Genomic DNA, 27,716 nt, shown 5'->3' with positions numbered 1-27,716 from the left:
AACCACCAATTTATCTTCAAACTGCCAAAGAAATAAGACAAAAACAGAAACTCTGTATTCTAAGATATTTTTCTTCCTTCTAATATGGCGGCTGCATATGAAATTATATTCTAAGTATATATTTCCTAAAATATATCTTTAATTGCTGCATTTTCATGGTGTCTGCAATGATTCCTTATATGCCTCTTCTCCAGCGAGGGTCGGTCCCACCCCCTATTGTTTTGAGCCGGCAGTCGTAAACATGCAGATAGCAGTGCGTCTTGATTTATCATTCCCTGTCATTCATTAGCCGCCGCGGGCATTGAAGAGACACGAAGTCAAAAAGACAGGAGGAAACACAAAAGACTTACCACAGAATGTGATTTTCTTTTACTGGATTTATTCTGAAATGTGATCAGTACCTCAATTTCTGATAATTTTGAACTGATTTGGACTTATTTAGCGTACGCGGAATGGTTTTTATTAGACCTCGCCTTCGTCATTAACCTGGTATGTCGGTATGTCTATTTTTGATTGTCCATCATCCGTCTCCATGGTTATGGTCCGATAACCTCTTTTTAACACGTGTGTCTGTGTTTTATATGATTTAGTTTTTTTATTAATATTTTAGTCATTTTCTTTTATCAAACTTGATTTGATTCTTAAAATTTAATTTTCCTTTTAAATTGTTAAATTTATAAACACAACAGCTTTTACTTTTCAATCTTAAAGGAAAAGAACTTATGTGGAGAATTTTTATATAGTTTATATGAAAATTATTATTCTATGTCATATGTGTGTTAGTGTGTTGATATATGTCTAGTAATCCTCCTTGCTAGGAATGTTATCTTGGATTAGAGTTTTTTGATACTTTAAGCGTTATTCTCCCCAATTAGTCCGATCCGATCATTATTACCACTAACTTCGTGACGCCTCATCATTATTCTCGTGTTAATTGCGTAATTCTTTAGCCCTATCTGCTGCTTGGACCATTCCGATGACACCTCGTTGTCGGTACACCGCAGCGATATTCTAAAATCACGACTCGCTTTTTCTTATACGACCAGTCTGTGAATTCGTTTGAGTTTATAAGTCTGCATGTTTCAAAACTGTTCAAAAGATCCCGGCGAAACCATTTCTCACATAAGGAATTATTACCTATTTTATTCGATAAGAAAATTGATAAATGTATAAAATCGGTTAACTAATTCCTGTTTACTTCCCGTGGGTCAAATATATTAAACAATGTATTTAAATCACAAATTCATATTTATTCTGATGGTTGATCAAAAATATGCATTTTTAGGCATGCCATGTTAATATTGAATTTATTTCCCCAAAAAAAACAAATTCGCTAATTGCAAATAATAATCAATTTCTACAGAGTTCATTAAAAGTTTAGCTTAAATTGAACTTATTTACCTTTAAAGATAAACAGAGAAGAAACTAAATTGCAGGACAAAGGCTACGATACGGTAAGGTCCAGAATAATGGGTTGCAGGCTTATAATAATCGGGCATCCATTGCTTTCTTCAAATACCTAACGGGAGAATTAGCTATAGTACAAAATCTATCGTTCTCTTGTGCTTTTTCATAATGTCGTAGTCAGCCTCATTCCTCACTCTTTAATAAAGACCAATTCTCACTCTAATTTACTAAAGTGAATGCATAATATTACATGTTCTTTTGGAATAATTTTTCCTGATTGACACATTAGTTTTTAAATTTTCTATTTTAGAATTCTTTAACGAATCTGATATTTTTCAGCTTGAAAATGAATGCATTGTGATCTAAGTGACGTCAGAGTAAAAATGTGCATTTGAGTTAAAAAAAAAACAAAACCCGTCGTGACCGGTCGGCAGGGGATGCTTACCCCTCCATTCCACCTGATCCCACCTCTGATGTTCTGTAGGTCCGTGTTTGCTCTGCTCCTATTTTGTATTGTTTTGCAGACTTTTGATCTCTTTTGTTCGTTATCTCCATTTGCTTCATTTCTGGTAGAGTAAAGCAGATGATTTTTTTTTTCCACTTTTAACATAGGTACACAAACTTATTTCACAACTTTGAAACTTTCTTTTATCAAAATGTCCAAAGTTAATGTTTTATTTAAATACAGTGTGACACCTTTTATTCTAACAAATTTCTACAATTTGCAAGCTGTTCACTGTACTTTTGAATGAAATATGTGGAGATATCTGAATCTTATTCTTATTATGAAAGATTTTCATCTTGATGTCATTGGCAATCATCTTTCTTCATGTGTTATTTTCTTCGATTCTTTGATTCTAGGCTTTTTCTACTCAATTAAATAGTATTACGTATAATATTCTCGTAAAGTATTCGACGTTTTTAACTATCTTTGCATTTTTTATTTGAAAAGATGAAAAATTATGTCATAAAATGTAAAACAGCGTTTAAACTACGATAGACTGCGGTTTACGTGTTGAGTTAGCTGAATGCGTTATTTAGTTTTTGGATCGTGGTTAATGCCAATGTTCTGAGTAATTTTGTAAAGGATCTCTTTTGCACTGGAATTATCATGAAGGTCATTAGTGCAGGCTACAGAATGGCATGCATATATAGTTTATTGAGTGCTCGGCAGTTTTTTTTTTTTTTGTAAACACTAAAAACGATATTTCCACATTGTGTCATATGGTCTAGCGGTCAGTCTACTGGAAACTGTGGTTTACATAACATTATACAATTATTGCTGTGTTTTGAGGTCAATACAATGAATTAGCCATCTGAGGAGTACAATATTCACCGAGCCCGGAGGGCGAGGTGAATATTGTACTTCGAAGATGGCTAAATCATTGTATTGATATAATTGTTTTATTATATGATTCACTAATAAAATGATAAAACCCATTACTTGTTTGCATTTAATTAAGTCCTATCCAAATACAATGAGAGAAGCAGAATTAAAATGTTAATCAACCTTACAGGTCGTATTAATTTTTTTAAAAGTTTTTTTTAATCAATTTTAGTTGCCATGAAAAAAAAAATTATGTCAGTCTTTTTTCTAGGATAGATTTTTAAAGGAAGGAGCATCATCAGGGAAAACTGACTGCCATAAAGTAAAAATTGTTGTTCAGTGAAAGTGTTGGAGGAGTGTCCCTGTATCCCCTCTTACCACCCTCCTCCGAAAATATACCGGTATATTCGCTTATGTTTTCATCAAATGAAAAAAAAAAATTATACTTGTTTAAATGGCTTTCCAAATCAATTTTTATCAATTTGGAATATCTCGATCTATTTTTAGATCAACGTAAAGGAAATAAATCCTTGTATTGACCTGGAACGTCACGTGCAGGTCAATACAACGTAGTATTTTTCTAACATAGTTGGATCTCAGCCAATCAGAGAGATGGAAATTATTCAATCATATAATAATGTGCATTGATCGATTTGAAGTATACACCAGAACTGTCTGAGTTAGTGATAGATTTAAGCTACACCATAATACACACTAGTGAATGGCAGACCTCAATATGCACTTGTGTTCCATGCCATATTCAAAATTTCGAGTACAGTTTAAGCTTTAAGTCAGAATGGACTGTAAAGATTTATTATATTGAATAACTAACGCACAGTCCTCATAATGAAATATGTGGAGATAACAAACAGTATTTAAGCTCAAAAGTCCGTTTAACATTACAAAATAGGAGCAGAGCAAACACGGACCTCTGAAAGATCAGACGTAGGATCAAGTGTCATGGATGATTGAGCATCCCCTGCCGACCAGTCACACCCGCATTGTGCTCCTTGTCTTGATCGGGAAATAACGGGAAAATCAATCGTCAACTAGTGTGTAAATAATGGTCTAACAATTGGTATGAAAAATGTAAGTCAGTATTTGACTTAATGATATGTAGTATTTGCGGACAAGGTCATTATATCGACCAAAAAACTTTCGAATTGATGACTTTAAATGAGACTGCTAATTTTCTTGTTTCAATATCTCCATTTTAAAACAATAACCCAAAATAGTACGAGTAATTTACTCTTACTTATGCAGTTTATTATTCACAACAGGGGATGCTGATTCTATCTTTGGACGTTAGTCCTTTATATATACACTGAATTGACGACGGGGTTTTCTGTTATTTCCCGATCATGGCAAGAAGCACACGGTCAATGTGACCGGTCGGAAGGGGATGCTTACTCCTCCATGGCACCTGATCCCACCTTTGATGTTTTGGAGGTCCGTGTTTCCTCTGCTCCTATTTTGTATTGTTTTATAGACTTTGATATTGAATACTATTCGTTATCTCCATATCCTTCATTGGTACTACCTAAGATCCGCATTTTATGCCCTGTTCACAGACTTGTATTAGATTTAGATTGTTTGATATCGATCACTGTTCGTTATCCCTTCCAGGATAAATCAGTTTATGATTAGTTCACCATTCACATATGATTTCATACTTTATATCACTCATTTATTATCTATCAAACAAATTTTGTCTAATAGCAGGTATTCATTGATTTCTTGTTAATATAGTTTTTATGTCCAATTTTTGCAAATATTTAAAAACACCCACTCAGAAGAAATTGAATATGTGTAGAATCCCTGCTAAAATGTGTATTTAAAAAAAATCTGGTTGGATAGACAAAAACAAAAGCTTCAAGATTGTATTTCAAAGACTTAACAATACACTAAACCAATCAAGAACCATAAAGGGTATTTGAGGCAAACAAAATGCAAAAAGCAGACTAGCTTTTTATGACACGATATGCTGAAGAATAAACTCTAAAGTCTATTCTCAGTTATAATGCTGACATACATATCAGCTAAAAGAAATCCATACAAGATGTTTTTATGATTGACATTAATTACTTGAAACCGTATAAATATAAACCTTTTGAGCATATGAATTACAAAAATAACTTCATAATAATGATTTCAAAAGTACAAAGGGAATTGAAGTTTAACTGTAAGATTCTTATTTTGACATTGTAAGACAGTGAAATGCATAAAGCACTAGTAAATATTAAATATTTATGCTTAACCTTACATATAAACATAACAAATAAAATTTTTATCAAATGAAAAAAGTTAAAATATCAAACAGTGAACATTCTTAAATACTTATAAGGGGGTGCCTAAAAAGTAATCGAAAAAGATATTTTTAAAAATGATATTCTGGAGAATAAAACACTTTAAATAATTGAAATATAAACAAATGTGACAACAGTTCTTAACCTTCTATTTGCATCAAATAACATTACAAGTTGACTTAAGCTTATTATGTCCCTGGTTAATGAAAAATGTGAAGATAAGCTGATCAAACTCAAATAAATTTACATAGAATATAAAACTCTAATAAAGGGCAAATAAACGCGGACCTTTGAAAATTCCAGAGATGGGTTCTGGTGCAAAGGGAGATTATGCCTACCTTGTTAGTCTGTCTCATACCCACCGTGAACCTATGCATTGATTAGGCACACGGAACAACCCGTTATCAGATTCAGTAAAAATTGGGGTCTAACCATTGGTATGAAAAACTTCAGCCAACATAACGACCTAATAAAAAGATTTTTTTTAAAACTACCTAAAACTTATGAAATGCTGACTTAAAACGATTTTTTAAAAACTTCTTTAAATCAACTTTTCTATACAATTCCAAATAATATTGTCACCATTAACACTCGAACAATGAAATATATGGAGATATAATGAAGAGTATTCAAGCTCAAAAGTCCATTAAACAATTTAAGTTTTGGAGCAGAGCAAACTCAGATTTCTAAAACATCAGATCTGAGATGTGATCATGTGCCATGGAAGAGTGAGCACCCACTGCTGATCGGTCACACCCTCCGTGGGCCATGTGTCATTGTCGGAAAAATCCGTCGACAATTCAGTGTGTAAATAATGGTCTAATAATTGGTATGAAAACTACATGTATTAGTCACCTTTCGATTTAATGATGAATTGTTTTTACTGACAAGGTCACTGTATAAACCATAGAACGCGCGAAATATTGACTTTTATTTAACGTGCTGTCATTCTTTTTTCAATAGTTGACATTATTTAAAACATTGTTGAAATATAGAGTTTGATTTAGCGTATCAATCCCCTAGATAAGCAGGAAATAGGGTATGCTGCTATTAGAATCGAAGTTGGCAATATAAAATTAAATCATCACATTTGTTATAAAGTTTTGTTTTAGGTTAGTATTAACATCTCATTTGGAAAAATGTTCAACTAATTAACAGTTTTTCATGTGTGTTTCAGGGTTTACATTCATGAAAAAGATGTGTAAACCCTTTGAGATCTATTATTTTAAATTTTCTCTGAAATTTATCGAGTTAAGATCAAGATCTAGTAAATGTGCCGAAAGATTTTTTTTAATTTGAAAAACGGATTCTTTTAATGATCCTTTACAAATATAGCTTGGTAAAATAAGGTGTTTTGGGACATACGTTTTTGATAAACTAGACGAAAAAACATATTTTCAACTGTAATTTTAAATGATAATGAAGAAAGTTAGGTATAAATTTCAGACTTTTTTTTCTTCTCAGATAAAATAAAATGTATACTTGTCAAAATTTCTAACGCCCCACTTTTATTTTTTGAAAATTGAAGGAACCGTTATGTTAATATTAAAGTCCTTAAAACATTGTCTGCTGTATGTACCCTTTCATGTCTGCGATTGAAAAAAAATCGAATTCAATTAGAAATTATTCAGCCGTGACCGCTTTTGTTGAAAAGCGTGAAGTACGAGTTAAAAATGGTTTTCGGGTGTGTTTTTCAAAACGGTTTTTTCCACGTGTTCTCTGTCTCAAGAGCATCTTAAAAAACAGTTTAAGTTTGGGAGAAAATGCGACGCATGTGTGCACAAGAACGCACAAGAGCAGTTGGCATGGTCCAAGCTGGGAGCAGTTCACGGGAGGTGTGTTTCTTTTCGCTTTGTACAATTTTTTTTTCTTCCAACATTTAAAAACTTACAAAAAAGCTAAATAAATTGATTAAAACTTTTCAGGTTGCTAGAACTTTCAACCGAGACCATAAAACCATACTAAGGCTAGTCCGAAAATTCAATCAAACTTAAAGTACAGATGATCTACCCCGAAGACCGAAACGTCGAGTGACGACACGCCAACAGGACAACTACATTAGGGTTGCGCATCTTAGGAACATACACCGTACAGCACGCACAACGGCGCGACAAACAATGGGAACGCATGACAGACTTCTGAGTGACCAAACTGTGCGCAACAGACTAAGGGAGGGTGGACTGCGTGCCAGAAGATCACATGTAGGCTTAGTTTTGTCGGACAGGCACAGGCAGCTCCGTTTGGCTCGGGCAAGGCGCCACCTCAATTTAACAAGGGCAGACTGGGGCCGTGTACTCTTTAAGGACGAGTCCAGGTTCAACTTGCGACGATCTGACAGACGAAGCCAGGTGTATCGAAGAAGGGTGAGCGGTACACTGACGCCTGTGTGGTGTTTGGTGGTGGATCGATAATGGTATGGGCGGGTGTGTTGTTACACACGAAAACCAGGATACTTCCAATCCGAGGAAACCTGAAATCTGCTCGGTATCAGAACGACATCCTTCAGCCGGAAGCAATTCCTCACATCAGAGCCAATAGAGGAATGATGCAGGACAACGCCATGCACTCCCCACACAGCAAGAACTACACAGCAGATGTTTCAGGGACACAACATCCGTTTACTCGACTGGCCCCCATGTAGTCCGGATTTCAATCCTATTGAACATGTGTGGGACGAGCTAGACAGAAGGATAAGACAGATTCCCCAGCAGAAGGATTTGGCGGTACTGAGGAGGGATCTTGTTAACACATGGAATAACCTCTCTCAAAGATTTCTGCACAATTATGTGAACTCTGTAAGAAGCAGATGTCTTGCTGTCTTTCGTGCAAATGGGGGACATACTCGGTACTGAATGTTGAGAATTTTGAATTGCAGGGTACCTATACCGGATCTTAATTTTCATCAAGCATAGCAATACATTTTGATAGAATAAAATGAAATTTATTTGTTTATTTATTTTTCCTTCATCTTTCATAAAGGTTTAGTCAACATAATTGCGTTTAAAGGTAATGCTTTTAAAATATCGTCTGGGGCGTTAGAAATTTTGACTAGTATATTTGTATTGTCTACAGTACAGGTTACAAAACGGGGGTTTTCGTTTCTTCTTAACCTTTACTTCATAATGATATCAAGTTGAATAAAGATATCGGGATTAATTTTGACATGATTTCAAATTGAATACAATGAAAATGCTTCATTTTCTACATAATTCTATTATATCCTTAAAGTACGGGAAAATTTAAGCTTAAATCAATAATGACGTCATAATTGACCTGGCGCCAAAAAGACTAAGTCTAAAGTCGTTTACTAGATCTTGACCTTAACATATCGATTAAAGTAATGATTTCTAATTAAGGAATGAAGCTTATTTCAACTTATGTTATACGATATAACATAACTTGGGGCAGTTTACGCTTTATAAACCGCGAAGCGGTTTATAAAAGAGCGTAAACTGCCCCAAGTTATGTTATATCGTATAACATATAAGTTGAAATAAGCTTCATTCCTTATAATTTAATTTCAATGTAGACATGAGACAATTTTTCCATTTTTTCCTTCGGAAAAAGGCTTCAAATATAGCATATTTTAAAAGTTAACGTCAAGCGGAGTAATACGTTTTTGACGTTATCTCATTGTGACGTAGGCAAGTTATGTTACACAATATGGATAAATCTGATTAACCAATCAAATGACGTGTTACAACTAAAATTAAATTATTTGATAATACGTCGTTGATATATCTTATTGACGAGTTGAAGGCCAGAAGAAAGATGTGGTTTTTTTCTTTTCTTGTATAGTTTTAAAATAAATTTTGTTCTGTTCTGCACACGATGGGTGTGACTGGTCGGCAAGGGATGCTCACTCCTCCATGGCACCTGATCCCACCTCTGATGTTTTGGACGTTCGTGTTTGCTCTGTTCCTATTTTGTATTATTTTATGGACTTTTGATCTTGAATTCTGTTTATTTTATACATATGTGTCACTATATAAAATACAACAATAGGTTTGCTGATAACAGGGCGCAAATTTACTCAAGGAAATTTCGACAAATTGTTGGTAGATCTAATTTCTCAAAACAACACAGATAACACAGCCATCTCGTAAATATCATCTTGGAAAACCTGTATGCACAATCATGAAATAAGTGAGGATAAGAAACATAAAGTTTATCAAAAATTGACATCATAATTATAACCTTTATCAATAACAAATGCAAGAAACGTATTTAACAAAGCATTGCAAACTATAAAGCAACATTCAAGTTCCATTTACAACAACCCTTCAAAAATTTACATATTTAACAATACGTTTAACAATTTAACAATATGTTAACGTAATGTATATTTAATCTGTACTTATTAAACATTTGAAAAGCAATTTCTCTAAACTAACATATATCCATTAAAATCATCAAATTATTCCACACTTGAATAAACAATATTTAATATATCTATCAATAAGTCTCTAATTTTAACGAGTTTGGAATTAGTTATGGTGAAAATAACAGATATTATGAGTATTCAAGAAGAAAGATATAGTTACAATTATTTCAACACAATGTATTTCTTTAATAACCATAGATTTCTTGAGACAATTTCAGTATGAGTTAAATAAACTAAAAAAACAAATCTCACGACGGCAAAATGTTTTTTATTATTACTATAAAATTATAGTGAATGAAAAAGGTGAACATAACAAAGAATGATCGATTTAAAAAGAAAACTTACAAATAAGGCATTTTTTTCTTAAAGAGCAAAAAACATATGAAAAGGGCATTGAACATCGATTACATTTATATTGTTGACTTTTTGACTGATCGTTTTCTATATTGCAATGAAAATTTATTAAATAATAATGAATAGTATAAATGATTTCCTTGAAATGACTCACACCAAATAATCATGCATTGTGTTATTCAGATGTCTCTTATTATTCACTTATGTACACGCTCTCCACAAATTTATGCAGATCAATTAAAGTGCTAATGAAGCACTTGTAAAAATTTGCTGGGCTCCCCGATGTCTATGGGGTGTTTAAAGATCGACCCCCTCCCACTCACTGCTGTCGCCTGCTTACATATATACATTACTCAAACTTAAGCCAAAAGAAGTTTTTGATTTCTTTTCTTAAATATTTTATATAACTGTGGTTGGCGCAGGGATGATTCAACCTTGCAGCATTTGCAAGATTTTAAATTATGGTCTGAAATACTGTAATCAAAGACAAGGGAGGACATTTGTACTATAGAATTACAATCATTTGCCTTTTATCTACTTTTGAAATGAAACATATGGAGTTAACGAACAGTAATCAAGATTAAAAGTCCACAAAACAAAACAAAATAGGAGCAGAGCGAACACAGACCTCCAGAATATCAGAGGTTGGATCAGGTGTCATGGAAGAGTGAGCATCCCCTGCTGACCCGCCATGTGCTTTTTATCAAGATAAAATAACATTTAAAAATGTATCAAGTAAAAGATATTGAGATAACGAACAGTATTTAATATCAAAGTACATAAAACAATACAAAATAGTAGCAGAATAAACACGGACCTCTAAAACATAAGAGGTGGGATCAGGTGCCATGGAATAGTGAGCATCCCCTGCTGACCGGTCACACCCACCGTAAAGGGAGGTTTTATCCATAAACATTTGTTAACTCCATTGATATGACAACTCGAGATATTGCAAACCGTTTTGAATCTGCAATACCTGTTCCATAATTTGAATGTTTTACTGGTTATAATCGAGAAAGGCCAACCATCCACTGAGCTGTAGAACAAATGAGATGACTTCAGCTTTTCCATAGTCTATTTTCCTTATCTGCTCTCACCTGCATTTTGTCTTTGAATCTCTCAAATTTTTTGATACTCCAGACCATGGTCTAAGGACGGCGGGTTTTTTTTTCAAATGAGACTGACTACTTACAGATAAGTTTGTGTTACGGGGATAACAACAACTACGTTTAACATCAACATTCTTAAATTTTTATAGGCGATATATTGACCTTGTTAACAAGAACAACCTAGCATTGGACCGTATTTTGGCTGACGTGTTTCATACTAATTGTTAGGACCTTGTTTTTATACTACATTTAATTATGGAATTTCCCCTTCATCGATCAATCCCATAAGGATGTGACCGGTCAACAGAGGTTGCTTACTTATCCCTGTGCACCCTTTTCCACCTCTGCAATTTCTAAAGGACCATATGTTATGCTCTGTTCACCTATTTGTATTGTTTTAAGTTTTTTTTTTTAGATCGATCATAGTTTGTTATTTTCACTTTTTCACAACTTGCTCTAGAAATGATTCAGCAATTTTGAAGTACTAAATGGCATTGTATAAAGTGATCGAGTGTCATATACTGTTGTATCATATGCGATACAATGCGTTATCCTTCCCCAGTATCAGGGAAAAGTGGACAATTGTTATAAATTGCATTAAGTGAAGCTCTGAGGTTAGTACGTTTTTATGAGTACAGACTGCCTTTATGACAGTTTTGTTTTAATCATGTTATCTCTGTCATTTGGTCAAACGAAATATTCTTTGCAAGTTAGTATCTAAAAACGGAATAAATGGAGTACTGTAACTCATAATTAAATGCTAAATGAATCCAATAATATTCTATTTTCATTTCTATTGAGTTTATTAAGTATACATCCATGTATTACATTTTTATTATGATCTTCTTAGTTTTAAAAAACTGTAAACTTAATCCTTTTTTATAGATTTATCGATTCTTCAATTTAAAAAGTAAGTTTCTGCAACTGAATTTATTTAAAGAAACTTAAATTTTATTAAAAACAAGAAATTTTCCCATTAATTATATTGCTGAATACTTCTCTCGGTTGTTCATTTTTAGTCAGTCAACTCTCACGATGTAAAATTTAAAAAAAAATCAATTTTTAAAAAGCTCAAAAGCGTTTAATTAGGTGTTAATTAGTTGTAGGAGTTATAATCAATCACAAAAGATCATTAACTGTCAGAATTATCTTCACCATAATGTCAAAAATCTTCTCAGGATTTCTATGTCTGGAAATGAGTCAGAAATCCAAATAATTAAAATTTCCAAGATAACCACAGTTGTGTATTTTAAGTAGTTGGACTACATTTTTTAGTCTAGAATTCCTAAACAATTACACACTTATCGGAATAAAATGTGCATAATTTGAAAGAATGGTTAAAAATACGTTAAAGCATTCCTTGATCTTTAAAAAATGGCATTAATTTTGATGAATTTTTTTTTCGATTTCTTTTGATCTTATATCTAGTACAAAATCTTCATTGGTTTCTTGAGATTAAGATTGAGAGAAAAAGGGATGGATAGTTTAATTTCAAAAAATGCCTCATCAATTATATCTAAAACCAAAATTTTAAAAAGTTATTATTATTTAAAATTCCCATCATTTCAAAGCTTTAAAAATACTGTGTAGCTTGTTCCTTATGTATCTTCCTATTCATATCCATCTTTAGTCACACCCGGAATTCGAAAGATATTTCTTACACACATTTATTTTCAATCAAAGCATTTTACACGATATTTTTCTCACATATTAATTTGCTCTCGTACTTGCTATACACTGCTTATTAATTAATATTTTATTCATTACTGTTTTGTTTTGGGAAACTTGATAGTGCTTTAAGTTTATCCTCATTTGTCCTACTAAACTCTAACTTGTATTACTCATGTTTTGGGGCTCATTTTAAATCTTATTTGTTTTTAGCAATAAAACGTTAAAGCTTTGATTAGTGAACAGTGTCATTTACTACGATTCATTGACGAAATGTCTTTACACAACATGAAGCTGAGCGTATGTAACAAGTTATCATACTAACAAACAGTGGAAATAATGGAAGGTCAACATATTTTATATCATCATATTCTATCACCATTTACCGAAAACAGATTTTACACAGATTGATTTACCACTTTCGGGACAGTTTTTATTGTAAATTCTGGATGTTAGTTACTGCCCTAAAACAATCATTTAAATTGTAGATTATGTTCAATATTTTTCCTCAAGAGAATCTATAAATTAGCTCCGCTGTCAAACTTTGCTTGACTGAGAGTCTGTGTTTCTTTGGTACAAATTGGTTCCTTATGTCTGAGGCTGATAAGTACTAAAAAAGACCAAAAGTATACTAATTAATAATCATACCTGGAATTAAGTTACAAACTGTGAGTGTTTTATCAGTACTTTTAAATTTCAAGTATTTAGCATTACTTTTAATTTCAACAACTTTTGTACCGAGAGATAAAAATATGCTATTTTATTCTAATTGTTATGTTAATTTATGGAGAAATTAAGCAGCACAGTTGAAAAACGCCCATATTTGTTTTTGTTATATATTGAAATTGCGCGCTTTAGACGTTTCTTATGCTCTTTTACAAAGGAGAAAAAAGCGTACAATGACATACAGGCGTGATTCCGAATTCTTTCATTCTACTGATGGTCAGAGGTCACCAGATTTATATCAAAGGCAAAATTCTTTATTCCAATTCTGTCAGGTCAAGAGAGAGCATTTTCAGTTTTTTGGGGAAAAAATTAATCTAGAATTTTTATTGCAAAAATAAATCGTTTATTAACGAGTTGTCTTAAATATTCTAAATTACATATATATGTGTGTGTCCATGTGTATACCTTTTTGCCTGTTCTTTTTATTTAGATTTTATAAATTTACCGCCATTATCTGTAATCTTCTGTATGCTGTAATATCTGTAAGTCCACGTATTCCCTCTCCATTTCCTGGTTTCTATTAATTAATTAATTATTATGTACTGATTGTGACATCTTCCAGACAACTTAACAAATGCTTTAGTTACAGAAAAAAAATATTATCCTCGTATAAGATTAGGTAATTATTTTTTTATTATGTCTTAATTCATTTATTTCTATATTTAGAGCATATATTAAGAATAATCGTGGACACTGAAAACTTAAATAATAAATTCCGCGTTTTGTAGAAGTGCGTTAGTTATGTATCACGAGATTTGTGTTCACGTCCCCGTCCTATCACACCGGTAATAAATATAATATGCTTGTCAGAATAAGATTTCTCGTACTGATGTGCATTCTTGTCTGGAAAATTAAAAATGATCTGCGATATAAATACACTATACATTTTTCTGCCTTCTGGCGCTGCTTATACAGCTATTTTTACAAAGTGTCTCCGTGACGTCACAGTCTGTCACCAATGGCCAGTGTTTACATTTTGCGTCAACTAGAACTGTAGAGTACTTCTACTTATTACTGTGATGTTTTTTCCACGTCATCCTCTTCTGTTTTGGTAGACTTTACATTGCTTTTGTATCCAGTCTTCCATTTCACTGCTGCTTGCACAACAAATTTTAAATGAATTTCATTAAAAGTCAGCTTTACGTTAAAAATGTTTGTTTTATACAAGTGTTTTAGGGATAGATCGGAATTAATCATTACCTATGGTTTTGAAAAAACGTCATAAAATCTAGACGAGACGTCATCAAAACATGCGCACCCTGACCAGCACATTTTTCATTAGTCGAAATCATCCGATTGCTTTATCGGGGAATATTTTTTTCTTTACCTTTTTCCTCACATCACTAGTGACCCGGAGTCCCTAGTAATTGTCTGTACATATGAGTAAATAACAATACTGAATAATTATTTTGTGTTAACATATTAATTACAATTTGTTGTCATCAAGACCCACGTTCATATAGAGTTTATAAATAAGTAGACTGTCTATGTTAGGATAGGTGAACGTTCATTAGTCTCCACGCGTCTTCCCTCAATAAGCATTCCTTTAAAATGACAACTTCAATCTTCGTAAGGAATGATCTCATCCATACATTGTTTTAGTTTGGCAGAGACTGTATATATATTACTTATTTAACAAACTGGAACGTTTAGATTGAAAAAACGCCTTTAATAAGAATTACATTTCTTTTTTTAACAGATTATGATGTTACCACGTGATGGCATTCTGTGCACCATGGAAATAAAACTGATATATTTTGTTCTTCTTGGATTATTCCTTGGATTATGTTTGGCAAATGTATCCAACCCTGACAATCCGTCCACGTGCCGTGGATATTGTGAAATATTTAGTGACATATGTAAAAACGGTGGAACTTGTGTGGAAACCTCTCCCTGCAGTAATACTGGGAGATGCAAATGTCCGCCAAATTACGAAGGAGAGCATTGCCAGAAACTGATCAACCCAGATGAGGGAAAATCAAGTCAGTCAGCAAATAAGAAACCAAAGAGGAAACACAGGAACCTTCTACTTCTTTCATTGTTTAAGAGTTTAGCGTTACCCCGATCTGATTCGAAATTTACCAATAATATCGGGGATGAAAGCCCAACTAAAACTTATAAAGATGAGGTTGGAAAATCAAATCCGAAACAGGACACAAACATCGTCAAAACAACCCCATCTACTACCGTCACCACGACAGAAAGACCGACAACTTTAACAGTACCATCAACGACAACCACTGCGAGTACCACCACCACCACTACCACTACAACAGCTGAGACAACCACCGCCAAAACAACTACCACAGACGCATCTGAAGCCCCGGCGACATCTACAGAAAACAGCGACGAAGTGACGACTTCTGCTGGTGATATTCCAGCAAGCACCGCTGAAAGCTACAGCGTGTTCTCTGAAGAACAAACGACCGAAGGAAAAGCAAATGAGTATGAAACGACTACAGAATTCGCAAAAGATCTATTTGTAATGCAGAATACCTCTGAGGCCGACTCCAACATCAATACAAATAAAAACAATTCGCCTTCTGCGGCTGTTCCGGCTCAAACAACACCCTCTGTTCTTCAAATTCCTGACCAGAACAGTAATACAGAAGCAACCGATTCTAAACCCATCACACACGTAACGAGCAACTCTAAATTAAAAACAGGCCAATCTAATCCAACGTTGTTGCCTTCGTTAATTTCGTCAACAGAGAGTTTGTCAACCAAAAAGGAAGAAAAACAAAATATTCTCGAAACAAATATTCCCTCTAAATCAGAAACAATTGAATCCTTGGTAAAAAAAAACAGTATCACATACTACTTTAGGGTCTTTACTTTTCCCGAAGATTGTTGGGACTCCTGACAGAAGTGTGTCAGTGCCGGAACTTCCTCTTATTAACAATAAAAAAGAAAATACAAACTCAGAGAAATTAAGTAACACCTTAACTGTTGAAAACCAACCTCAGTTGTTAGGAACTACAAAGCAAGATTTATCACAAGATAAACTGTCTTCTGCTGTAGAATCGCAAGTGTCAACAACAGCTTCACAAGTATTGAGCAACGCAGAACTTAAGCAAGACTCAGACAAAAAATTTAGTTCTCCATTGCCTGAAACAAAGATTGTGGATAATAAAATCGCTTTTCGTGAACTGGTGGGGGGAAAACCCCAAGTAAGAGGAAGAAAAGATCTTTTAAGTTCTACGACTGTTCCAGAAACTTCAAACCTTCCAGTTTCAACACAGCAATCAAAATCCATTATAAACAACGTCGTAAAGGTTGTAGAAAAGGCTTTAGATAAATCGAAAGTATCTTTGATTAACACTTTACCACCAGAGAAGGCAGAAAGCGATTCCAAGCGTAACTCCACATCTGGTACTGCAGAACCTCCTCAGTCCGAAAACAAACTTTACGATAAAATTACCACACTTACCAACAGGTTGACAAAAGAGTTCGCTAGCAGTCTGAAGAAAATCATCAAATCTGTTTTCACGGAACCGGATTCATCGAACGCAGTGACCCCGGGTAAGGATTCAAATTTCGATGTCATTATTCCTGACAATGTGAATGACTTAAAACAGTTAGACCAACATATGCACAAGATCAAACCTGTGGATAATGAAAAGGACAAAGATATACCAACAAGTTCTCATGCTCCGGACAAAATCGCTGACACCCCCGGGATAAGCCCTACAGTTGCAGGGGAGATGTTACCCGACTCCCAGACGACGGCTGATTACACTGCATCAACGTCAGATGTGCAGTAGTGAACTATTGGCTCTGGGCTAAAAAAGAAATCCCAACAACGCGAGAGTAACGTCCCGGATAGTGTTGTAAAATGGTGTCAGTCGGTGAAATATGCTATTGCTTTTTTCGTCGCTTGTCAGTTTCACGTATTGTGCATTTTGTACAAATACTGTTGTGCATTGCACATCCTGTTTAATAAATGCCCAGATCTATTTGGTGTTTGCTTAAGGGATTTATAAGAACAATGCTGTTGTAAACAGCGCATTATATTTCTCTTAAGGTTTCGAAACGGTGACCTTGTTCGATGGAACGTTGCAGTGGACGAATGCCGAGAGTAGTCGAGTGGATCGTTGAAATCAAGATAGCATCCAATAGGACTTAAAAAGAGGAAGCGATCACGTGATCTGTGATAAGTTTTGTTGAGTTTACGTGCCAAACCCCAGACGAGTACATTACATATCTAGCTGGCCTAGAACCTTGTTGGTATTAGTGTTGTTTTAGTCTATGTTATTATTCTAATCAATAAAAAATATTTATTTATTATCTAAACATTTTTATTTACGTTTCTAAAAATTACTGTTTTCCTATCGTCAAAACAAAATATCTATTCTCTTTTCTTTCAAACATTTAAATGATATGATATCTGATACATAGAATGTAATAGTTCACAAAAACTTTTAAACGGAACGATTCTGTAGTTTCTTTTCTAAGGTTGATATTCTTAAAAATAAAACATATCGCTTTTAAATATTCCACTTTTTTTTCTAAAAATTAACTTTGAATTACCATACCTTTACCGGATTCCTTAACTACATAAAATTCTAACAAAGATACATAGAGGGTTCCAGTCATTGTTCAACCAAGTCTCCTTCTTTACTCTTCTCCAATATAACAACAATGAAGGATAAACTTCAGGAGCACTGTTCAACTTACAGGAGTAACTGTGTCAATCAGATGTGGATACATATTTAACTTAAATGAACTTTTAGAAAAATTGAAATAATATACACTTATCCACTGGGTTTGAGTGGGATAGCTCTTTTATCAAACCCGCGACAGAGAACTATTCCCCGAGGGCTTGCCCGAGGGGAATAGTTTCTGTCAAGGGTTTGATAAAAAAGCTATCCTACTCACATCCAGTGGATAAGCGTTTTATTATACTGATGTATAATATAATTTCTGCGGTTTGAATTTCTTTGGAGTAAGATAATACTGCAAGAATAATCTGAAATCCTGATGACGTCACAATGCTACTGAAGTCATTTGACATCACCATTCGATAGATTTAAGGCTGGAAATCAAAATTGGAGGCAAAAATTGCATGAAAATTTTTCGAGGGTGGATAGCAAAAACTATACCCCGGGGTATAGCTTTGCTATGCTTGAACTATAAAAGATAGCTATTTTACCTTCTGAACTTCATATAGGAAACATTTTAACAGAAGTATAATAAAAATTTTTACCAAAACAAATAGCATCAAATCTTGTGTCCTTTCAACACACTACAACTATTCCTTCGAAAATTTAATTTTAGGCTTTTTGTAACATCAAAGACAACTTCTTTTTTCAATAAAAGTTGAATTGGTAATTTTACATTCGTGATCATTTGTCGTCTGTAGAATTGTTTTGTTCAAATTCTTAATGTACACAAAAGTGCTCCAAGGTAGAAAATAAAAGATGATTGAGTTTCTGATTGACAAAATCTATAAATGTTTTGGAGATCAAATTTTCAAATTATGTACTAAACATGCCCAGTTATAAACAGACCTACTTTTGCATTCAAGACAAATGAAAATAGTATTCAAGCTATAAATTCCATTGAAACAGAACAAAACTGGAGCATAGCAAGCACAGACCTCTTAAACATCAGGGTTTGAATCAGGTGTCATGGAGGAGTGAGTATCTCCTGTCTCATACACAGTGTACTCCCTGTCATAATCAGACAAACAGAAATATGAAGTAGAAATTATTAAAAATCTAAATTAAAAGAATCTCTTAATATGGTTAGTTTTGCATTAATTTATGACTTTCTTTTAACTATTATTAACGATATTCGAGTTCAATACAAAGCTGATGCGATATTTCCATTTGAATTTAAAAAGACATGAAAAGTCCAACAACTGTTTCATATTTGTATACCGGGTACAGTTTTTTACGAAAGACATTCATAGCACACTAACAACAGACGCCGTTCACTTTTTTATCGTAAACTTTTCTTTATATATGTATTTATAGCAATATACTATAATGTATGGAGTTTCTGTTTTAGTTGATCAGAATCGAGAAAGCATGTTCTACGAAACGAGCATATTTTAAATCGAGGCAATTCACAAAGAAGTAACTGATAAAGAAATTCAAAACAGAACTCGTTTAAAGTCATCATTTCGCAAGTTCTAAGATCGACACAATTAATTGTTAGAAAGTACTATGAATCGGTAAGTCGTATGTTTACTGACGTTTTCATACAAATTGTTAAGTCATTACTTTCACATCGAATTGTCTTCTGTTTTTGTATTACCGATTATGACGAGGAGCACAAAATAATTGTGATCAGAAGACACAGGACACTTTATCCTCCATGGCACAGGATCCCATTTCATTTGTTTGAGAGGTCATGCACTATTCGTTCCAATGTACTTTTGAACTTGATTACTGTTTATTATCTCCAAATATTTACTTTACAAAATATTAAGAATGTAGTGATTATCTACCAAAGTAACCAAACATACAGAGTTATTCTGCATTTTGTCTGACCTTTGAACTATTCATGGGTGTCTTTTTTGGTTATTATTATTCAAAACACGTGGCTAATGAAAGGTATAATATATGGGTCGTAAAGATTGATAGGTGCTAGATTCGGAAAAGACAATAAAAGTGTTCAATGACAACTCCTTGGAGAGAGCATACCAAAATATATCTATCATTATTGAGTACATAAAACTGTCCATAGGGTTAAAGAGAGGAATCTGAGGTAAACATTCACCAAATAGAGACATTTTTTGAGGGTACAGAGAGGGTAAAATAGGAATGGAAGCTTAATAGGTAGCATGAATATATGGAGATGACGAATAGTAGTCAAGCAGAAGCAGAATTTGTCCAAAATCATGCATGAAAAGAAAACACTTGCTGTGGCCTTCAGCTCGACATTTAGATATATCGGCGACGTATTGATAATTAACAATGGTAATTTCCATTCTTATGTCAAAACGATATAATGGTGAGCTTGAGATAAACGATACCAAAGAGTCAGATACATCTGTTTCATATTTGGATACTTTACTTGAAAAAGACGTTAATGGTAATCTAAACAACCAAGCTTTATGAAAAAAAGTGATGATTTTAACTTAACAATCGTCAACTTTCCTTACTTATGCAGCAATATACCTTTATCACCTGCATACGGAGTTGATATATCACAGTTGATTCGATACGCAAGAGCATGCTCTACGTATGAACAATTTCTAAAACGAGGTAAATTATTTGGCCAAAAACCAAAGGACAAAATGTCCATTATTTATACACTAAATTGACGACAGATTTTTACGTTATTTCCTGATCATGACAAGGGGCACAGGGTGGGTGTGATCGGTCGGCAGGGGATGCTCACTACTCCATGGCAACTGATCTCACCTCTGATGTTTTGGAGGTCCATGTTTGCTCTGCTCCTATTTTGTATTGTTTTATGGACTTTTGATCTCGAATACTGTTTGTTATCTCCATATGTTTTATTCAAGCTCAAAAGTCCATTAAACAATACAAATTTTGTTGCTGAGCAAACGAGCACCTCTAAAACACGAGAGGTTGGATCAGGCGAAATGGAGGAGTGAGCATCTACTGCCGACCGGTCACACCCGCCGTTTGCTCATTGTCATGATAGGAAATCATGGAAAAATCCGTCGTCAACTCAGTGTATAAATAATGGCCTTACAATTAGTTATTTAAGGAAAAAAGTCAGCCAGTATTTGACTTAATGATAGATTGCATCTGCTGAAAAGGTCATTGTATCTATGCATAGAATTGCATATGAATTTTAATTGAAAAAGCGGCTTTGCAATCTAGGTTATTAGCTAATCAATATATATAGGACTCACGTTGGGCGTCATCGGTCAACAGGGAAAGTCCACACCTTTGATACATAATTAAGACAAGGCCAAATGTTCTTTATTTAAAATGCACCGTAAAATAATACATACAGGATTCGGAAACAAGTTGTAACCATTGATATAAATCCGTTTCCTTAAATTAACTTTCAACGATAAATAAAGAACATTTGCCCTTGTTGAATGACAGGTATAATAGAAACAATACCTGAAAAAATAAAGATGAAACAAAGGCCAAAAAATGGGGAAAAATTAAAGAGAGAGATATAACATGATAAATTTGTTTGATGGGTTTTGTCTGGTATCCCATACAACCATAAATAGCGTAGTGTTCAAAGAAAACCTCCTCAGAAACTATGAGCCTTTTAGATATATATTGTAACTTATCCATGTCACAGCAGAAATACATTAAGAATTAAATGTTTCAGAAACATAAAGTTTTATTATTTTTTATGTGCATGCAGTGTTACTTTTTGTGTTTTTTAGAATTGACTTACATGCTCCTATATTTGAAAATCGAAATCATATTGATGTCAAATCGATTCAAATTTAAATTAAGTCTAATATACATTACAACTATCAAGAAAATCAGTGAAATTCTCAATTTTCTTTTCTTTTTATTCTCTCAATTTTCTTTTTAAAAAAAACAAAAAATAAATTAACAACAAATATTCAATGCATGCATCTTCATGAAAATTTATTTCTTCTTGCTTCCGCTATTTAATGCAATAGTCATTCAATAAATTTGAGCAAAATATTTCAATAAATATGGCCTTATTTGATACTAAATTCATAGAAATGTATTCAATTATTTGATATGCACGAAAACGTCAAACTAGAATTCAATTTCTGTATTTATACGTGTGTCCACGTTCTAGTCCGGGTCTGGCTTACATGATTTATGACCTCGGAAAAAATTTTGGCTCGAATATAACACAAATGTATTCATACAATTCACTCTTTTAATACATAATTTTCTTTTCTAGTTAATAAGGTGGCATATTTATTATAAAGGCATGCCAAATTGGATTTAATTAACGAGTAAGACACAAGTCATTATATGTTAATTATCTAATGATTTTTAGAATTAATACATTTAATAATTTAAATGAAATTATGTGTATCTTCAGCATTACCAGCTGAATGAAGAAAAATAAGGTTTATCATATTTTTGGGATTTTTTTTTCTTGCATGAAATTTGTATCCTTTTAATTTTGTCAGTGTATTAATATATCAATAACTGGAGAAATTTTTTGCATAAATACTTTTACATATTCATATATTTTATTGTTTATTTACATGTGTCTATTTAAGTATCCAATTTATCCTCTTTGATTTGGTTCTGAATTATCTTAGTGTCTCGCCCTGTTTGCGATTCAACTTGATTTTGAAACAAATTTCACGGTTTGCTTCACTTTGTGTTTAAGACAATGGCTTTTTAATTGCATGTACATGTATAGAATGCAGAGTTTTTAAAGTAAATTGACTAATGACTAAACTTATCATTTCAGATTGACTACAGTAATCAGTTACATTGTCTCTTCCAAGCTAAATAATTATTCAGGTTTCTTTATCATTAAAACATTTAACATCAAATTGATTAATACTGGAAAAGAGACAGGGGTCTTCCACTTTTTGTTTTTCTGAATTATTTCACATATTTGACCAAATTTTCTACAAAGGGAAGCTAGATATCTTATTCCAGTTGGGATGGCGTGTGATTGCCTATACATGTACACAGTCTTTTCTTTTCTTATTATCTGAGCGTGTGTTCGCGTGTGTGCTAGTGGGTGTCTGTCATTCTTGATGAGTGATACTCTAACACACTGTATCTTCAACTTGATTTCTAATCCTTGCGACATTCAGCTATACATTGCTCTGTGAACGAGTTCTTCTAATTAAGTTAGAGTGCTTTTTCATGTGTCTTTTGTCCAAACCTTTGATTTTGACAAATGAATATAATTTGATGATACAAGCATATCAACATTTCTAATAAAATGTATCTATGATGCATTAAAGGTGCATAGACACAGATCTCAAGTTGATATTTTATCCATAATATCACGACTCATATATATTGTAATAACATATATATTGTAATAACTTTTCACTCGAAAATATGTTAAAAATCTTATTGCATCTAAAAGTTATTGAAACTTCAAATTTTTGGATGGGTTTGACTGACACATCCTTTCACTTTCACAAAAATTTTAAGCAATCTTGTTGTGTATCAATAAATGATATAAAAATTTAATCCAGAAAAATAATTATTTTCAGTATAGAAATGTTCGAAAGCAAACCCCTTCACAGATATCGTCATTTCGCGCTTAGTGTTCTGTACAGAATTTAGCAAATTGAACATACCCGTGAAACGTACACAGTTTTTGTAAACAGGGCACGAGCTCTGTTATTGTAAATGTTTACGATTTACCGGGTGTGTTCAATTGTTAAAGTCTGCTCACCACAACTACAAGGACTGACAATATACTGTGTGTATGTTTTGCTTTCGAACATTTTTACTCTGAATTTTCTGGATTATAGTTTTGATATTTTTCATTAATACACTACAAGATTGTCAATTTTCTTAAGTATTAAGAATAAAATTAAAATTTGTGAAAGGGCAAGGATGTGTCAATCAAACCCATCCTAAAATTTGAAGTTTCAACAACTTTCAGATGCAATAAGATTTTTAATATATTTTCGTGTGAAATGCTAATACAATATATAAGTCGTGATATTATACAGAAAATATTAACTTCAAATCTGTGTCTGTGAACCTTTGAAAAGAGACTGGATTTGGAATGAAGAAGGCAGAGAGAAATTGAAAATATTGCCTTTTTTTTTATCGCAGATTATCAGTGTAAGCAACAACACGCCATAATAATTTTCCGTTGTTTAATCAAATGCATAAGACATGCTTTGAATTTCCGTTGAGTACCATATCAGTACATTTCTATTTTTTCTATTCATAAATTTTTTATTTTTGTCATAAAACAGCTTTAAACGTTTAATTTCATTGATTGACATTGAATGTATTCTCATAGAAGAAGAGAAAGAACAAAGTTGGGTTTTTTAATCATATCTTGGTACACTATCCTATCAGAGGTGCGTTCTATGTTTATTTTGCCTCCTTTTATCTTAATAAACTTTAAAACCTACAATATTAAATCAGTTATCGTTTAAAAAAATGAATGCATTATTGCGGTATGTATTTACAATACATGCATGTAGATAATTTTACACCTTCTATCCGTTTTCTGTGGGCGATACCAAACCACCACAAGGGTTGATGATGCCAATTGACAAAGAATAGTCAGGGAGGGGTTTTTATCAAACTGATGATGACGGAAAAGGCAAAGGGAGGGGCACAAATGAATCCATTATGCCCTCCATCAATCACATACAGACCATCGCATAATTAATGCAACGCGGATTAACTTTCTGTCAATTTTATTGCAAACGATTAGAAATTATAGGACAAACTTTTTATGCGCTTATACATCAAAATAGAATAGGGAATGTAAAACAACGTCTAAAATACCTGATTGTGACAGAATTATTTTCTTTTATTTTTAATGAGATTATTTTAATCTTAATTTAAGATTTGCGTGTAGTCGCCCAATAAGTTTGGGGAAAGGAAAATCCAATACTAAATCAAATTATAAAAATTTTTGGCATACAATTTTTTTTTTTACAAAATCAGCAGTTACATAAAGTTTTGGATGGAATATAATTAACATTATTACATAAATCACTTAGAAATCATTGAATGCATCTTGTCAACATTTTTACAGAGAAAGCCATGAACTGCCACCATAAAAATGTCATAATGGCGCTGTTATATAAAGAGTGCCTGCCTTTTTTTTAAGATTAAGGGTTAAACTTGAAACCCCAAGGAAAAGCATTGTCAACCACTGCGTCAGCGGAGGACGCCACCAAAAATTATCACAGGGCACCACAAGGAATGTTAAGAGCACCACAGAACTTACCACAGGTGTTACAAGATATAATGATATACTACAAGGGCGCCACCAGAAGAAATATCAAAAGACACCACAAAGAATGCTACAACAAAGGTCAAAGGATATATCACAAAGACACCATGCAAAGAAAATTACAACAAAGGGCATACAAGGGAGCTATTAGGAGTATCAAAACAGGAACACCATAATTAATATCACATAAGTACCGGTATTGCCGCAAAGAGTATTAAAAGAATATATTATACTTTCATGTAAATTAGTTGAATCTGATTGGTCGAGAAACATTTGTTAAAAAACACTATTACCCGTTGAATAATGAAACCACGCCCTCCAGCGTAGCAACGGTAAATAGTGCTTGACGACAGATGATATTCCAAAAAATAGCGACTGCGCAGAATTTACCGTATGCGCGCATGGTTCACTGTTATTATGTATTTGTATAAAACATTCAATATAATATAATAAATATTGCATGTAGTTGAGTGTAACATTGAAAATTTTCACCCCAAGAAAATCATTGTCAACCGAGGCGCTTTCTTGGGGTGAAAATTTTCAATGTTACACTCAACTACATCATGCAATATTTATATAATCACATCCGCCGCAAAAATTATACAAAAACAATAGCAGCATGAAGAATACCATACTGGTGCCACAAAGTATACTAAAACAAGAGCAGCGCCATTTAGAAGACGCCGCAAAGGAAAATAAGACAAGGGAATAGGTCAACGACTATCAAGGGCATCTATTTTGAAATCTGCATGGTAACATTGTTATATTAAGGAAGTTTTAAATCCTGCTCAAAGGAGACTTCCAAATCCAATGATAATTTTATGCAGATACAGTGATCTGCCCTGTGATATAAAATGAAACAGAAATCTACAGTAAATGACGCAAATTGAAATACAATGAAGTCTTCCTATCAATATATTGATTAAACCATAATGAAGTAGATGAAAATATATTTGCATGTTTTTTTCTTATTGTAAGTAAAATCCTAAACCCCATTTCTGTTCATTAATACATCATTTCTTTGAATATTTTTTATGGGAAATATGGAAGGCACTATAGATCTACGGAGAAACTGAGGTACATAAACTCAATATGAGAATATTTTCTCCAAGTTCATAGGTGTGTATTGGTTCTTGATTTAGCGCAAGGCGAAGCACTGTGTTTTAGTACCATGTTATGTTTTTATTTCCCCACCTTATTTACCTCATATTTCTTAGTTCAACTTTGACCAGGACGGAGTCGGGGTTGGTGGTGGATCCAAATTTTCTTACCGCATCGTATCTAACTACATTTGCTGGTCTGGTAATAAATGAAGTGTGTATTTATTATTAAAGTGATTCTGATTGTGTTACGCTTTTGCTACAGGCTAGTTTTTACACGTCTGTGGACCTCTTTAATTTAATTACACTAGCTAAGGCATCGTTTTGTCACATGTTAGGTGTACAAATACATGCCTCACTATGATGTACGCGCACTAAAGATCCTGTTACATAAAGTCCACGGGGAAAACTAAACATGGGATCTCATCATGTTTTAATGATTTCTTTTAAACCCGAAGTTTTTCAGAAAATTCGTACTTTTTGTGGAAAATTGTTCACGTTATGACAAGAACATGTAAGGTGATTGGAGTTACATCTTTTGTTTTAAAAAAGACAAAAGATAATTGAGGGGATGACGTCGGTGATGAACAGAATGACGTGTGGAGTCAGTCTGCGGTCAGTAGGTGAAGGAACGTCATGCTGTGCGGTCGTCTGCTTGTTCTCGCCATATTCATTACAGGAACTGAGCAGTTTGACCCGTTAAAAGCTTTTCTGAATTTGGCCGTCATTTCTGGAAAATTAAACGAAACTGACACTACCAATCCCGAGGTGTGGAGTTGTAAGGCATTCTGTGTAGATGTGACTTGTGCTAATGGCGGTACGTGCAGAAGTCTCGGCGCGTGTCATGGACACTGTATTTGTCCTCTGGGATACTCGGGCAAATTCTGCGACACGGTGGAGCATTCAGGCGCGAATTCGGGCCATCTGACGAATGTAGCCGACCCTGTTCAGCAGCTTTTCCTGATGAAGCAGTACCTTGGTGTGCCAAGTTCAGATAACTGATGGGGAGACATTTGATTGATCGTGGAATGAGAGCATTCTAGATGTAATCGAGGCGAATAGGACCACAGGAGCTGGTCTTATTCGAGAGAGGAATATTACAAAGCCGTTTATGCTGGATTTGTCTCGGGAAGTGCAGTTTACATACGTTAATGCATTCGCTGCCTACGGCTATGGAACAGCGATACAATACAGGGAGAGGTGATTGTCTTAAGTAATCGGAACAAATTATGTAATCTGTTTATGACAAATTTAACAAATTTCTCCTGTAAAGAAATGTGAACATGTCAATGCGAGGAGCTGGTTCTAAAAAGATCCAAAGGAAGAGATTAAAGTGTTGTGTAAATTTATCTTTGAAGTAAAATATTTCATTGAGTTTGTTTATTCATCATTTCATGTTTATTTTTTCCAACCACAATCACTTTGATCTTGACCCATCCAAGTTCCACCAAAATTTATCGCAAAAAATGGGTTGCTAAAAAGAAAAGTTGTATAGTA

General features: G+C 33.5%; 1 protein-coding gene across 7 annotated transcripts; it reads left to right on the top strand.

Annotated features, from left to right (window-relative positions):
• The first annotated feature begins 270 nt into the window (after positions 1–270).
• LOC134279601 (salivary glue protein Sgs-3-like) lies at positions 271–17,568 on the top strand. 7 transcript variants are annotated; one of them, XM_062762016.1, is made up of 3 exons: positions 271–497; positions 1,410–1,454; positions 14,981–17,568. In XM_062762016.1, the coding sequence occupies exons 1-3, from the start codon at positions 492–494 to the stop codon at positions 16,142–16,144; spliced, it is 1,215 nt and encodes a 404-aa protein (XP_062618000.1). In that variant the 5' UTR covers positions 271–491; the 3' UTR covers positions 16,145–17,568. The 7 variants fall into 7 exon arrangements, with proteins under 7 accessions (XP_062618000.1, XP_062618005.1, XP_062618003.1 ...); XM_062762021.1 differs by having other exon boundaries at positions 272–443; XM_062762019.1 differs by having other exon boundaries at positions 272–489.
• Positions 17,569–27,716: the final 10,148 nt, after the last annotated feature.

The sequence above is a fragment of the Saccostrea cucullata genome, unplaced genomic scaffold (assembly GCF_032062105.1).
Source record: "Saccostrea cucullata isolate Sc308-1 unplaced genomic scaffold, CSIRO_AGI_Scuc_v1 ctg353, whole genome shotgun sequence".
NCBI classification, from domain to species: Eukaryota; Metazoa; Mollusca; class Bivalvia; order Ostreida; family Ostreidae; genus Saccostrea; species Saccostrea cuccullata.
This window is presented reverse-complemented; position numbering and strand designations above follow the sequence as displayed.

Bases quoted from the DNA above. Each gene is read 5' to 3' on its own strand.
- LOC134279601 (XM_062762016.1), top strand. The intron at 1,455-14,980 runs GTAAGGTCCAGA...TTTTTTTAACAG, and splicing joins AGGACAAAGGCTACGATACG to ATTATGATGTTACCACGTGA.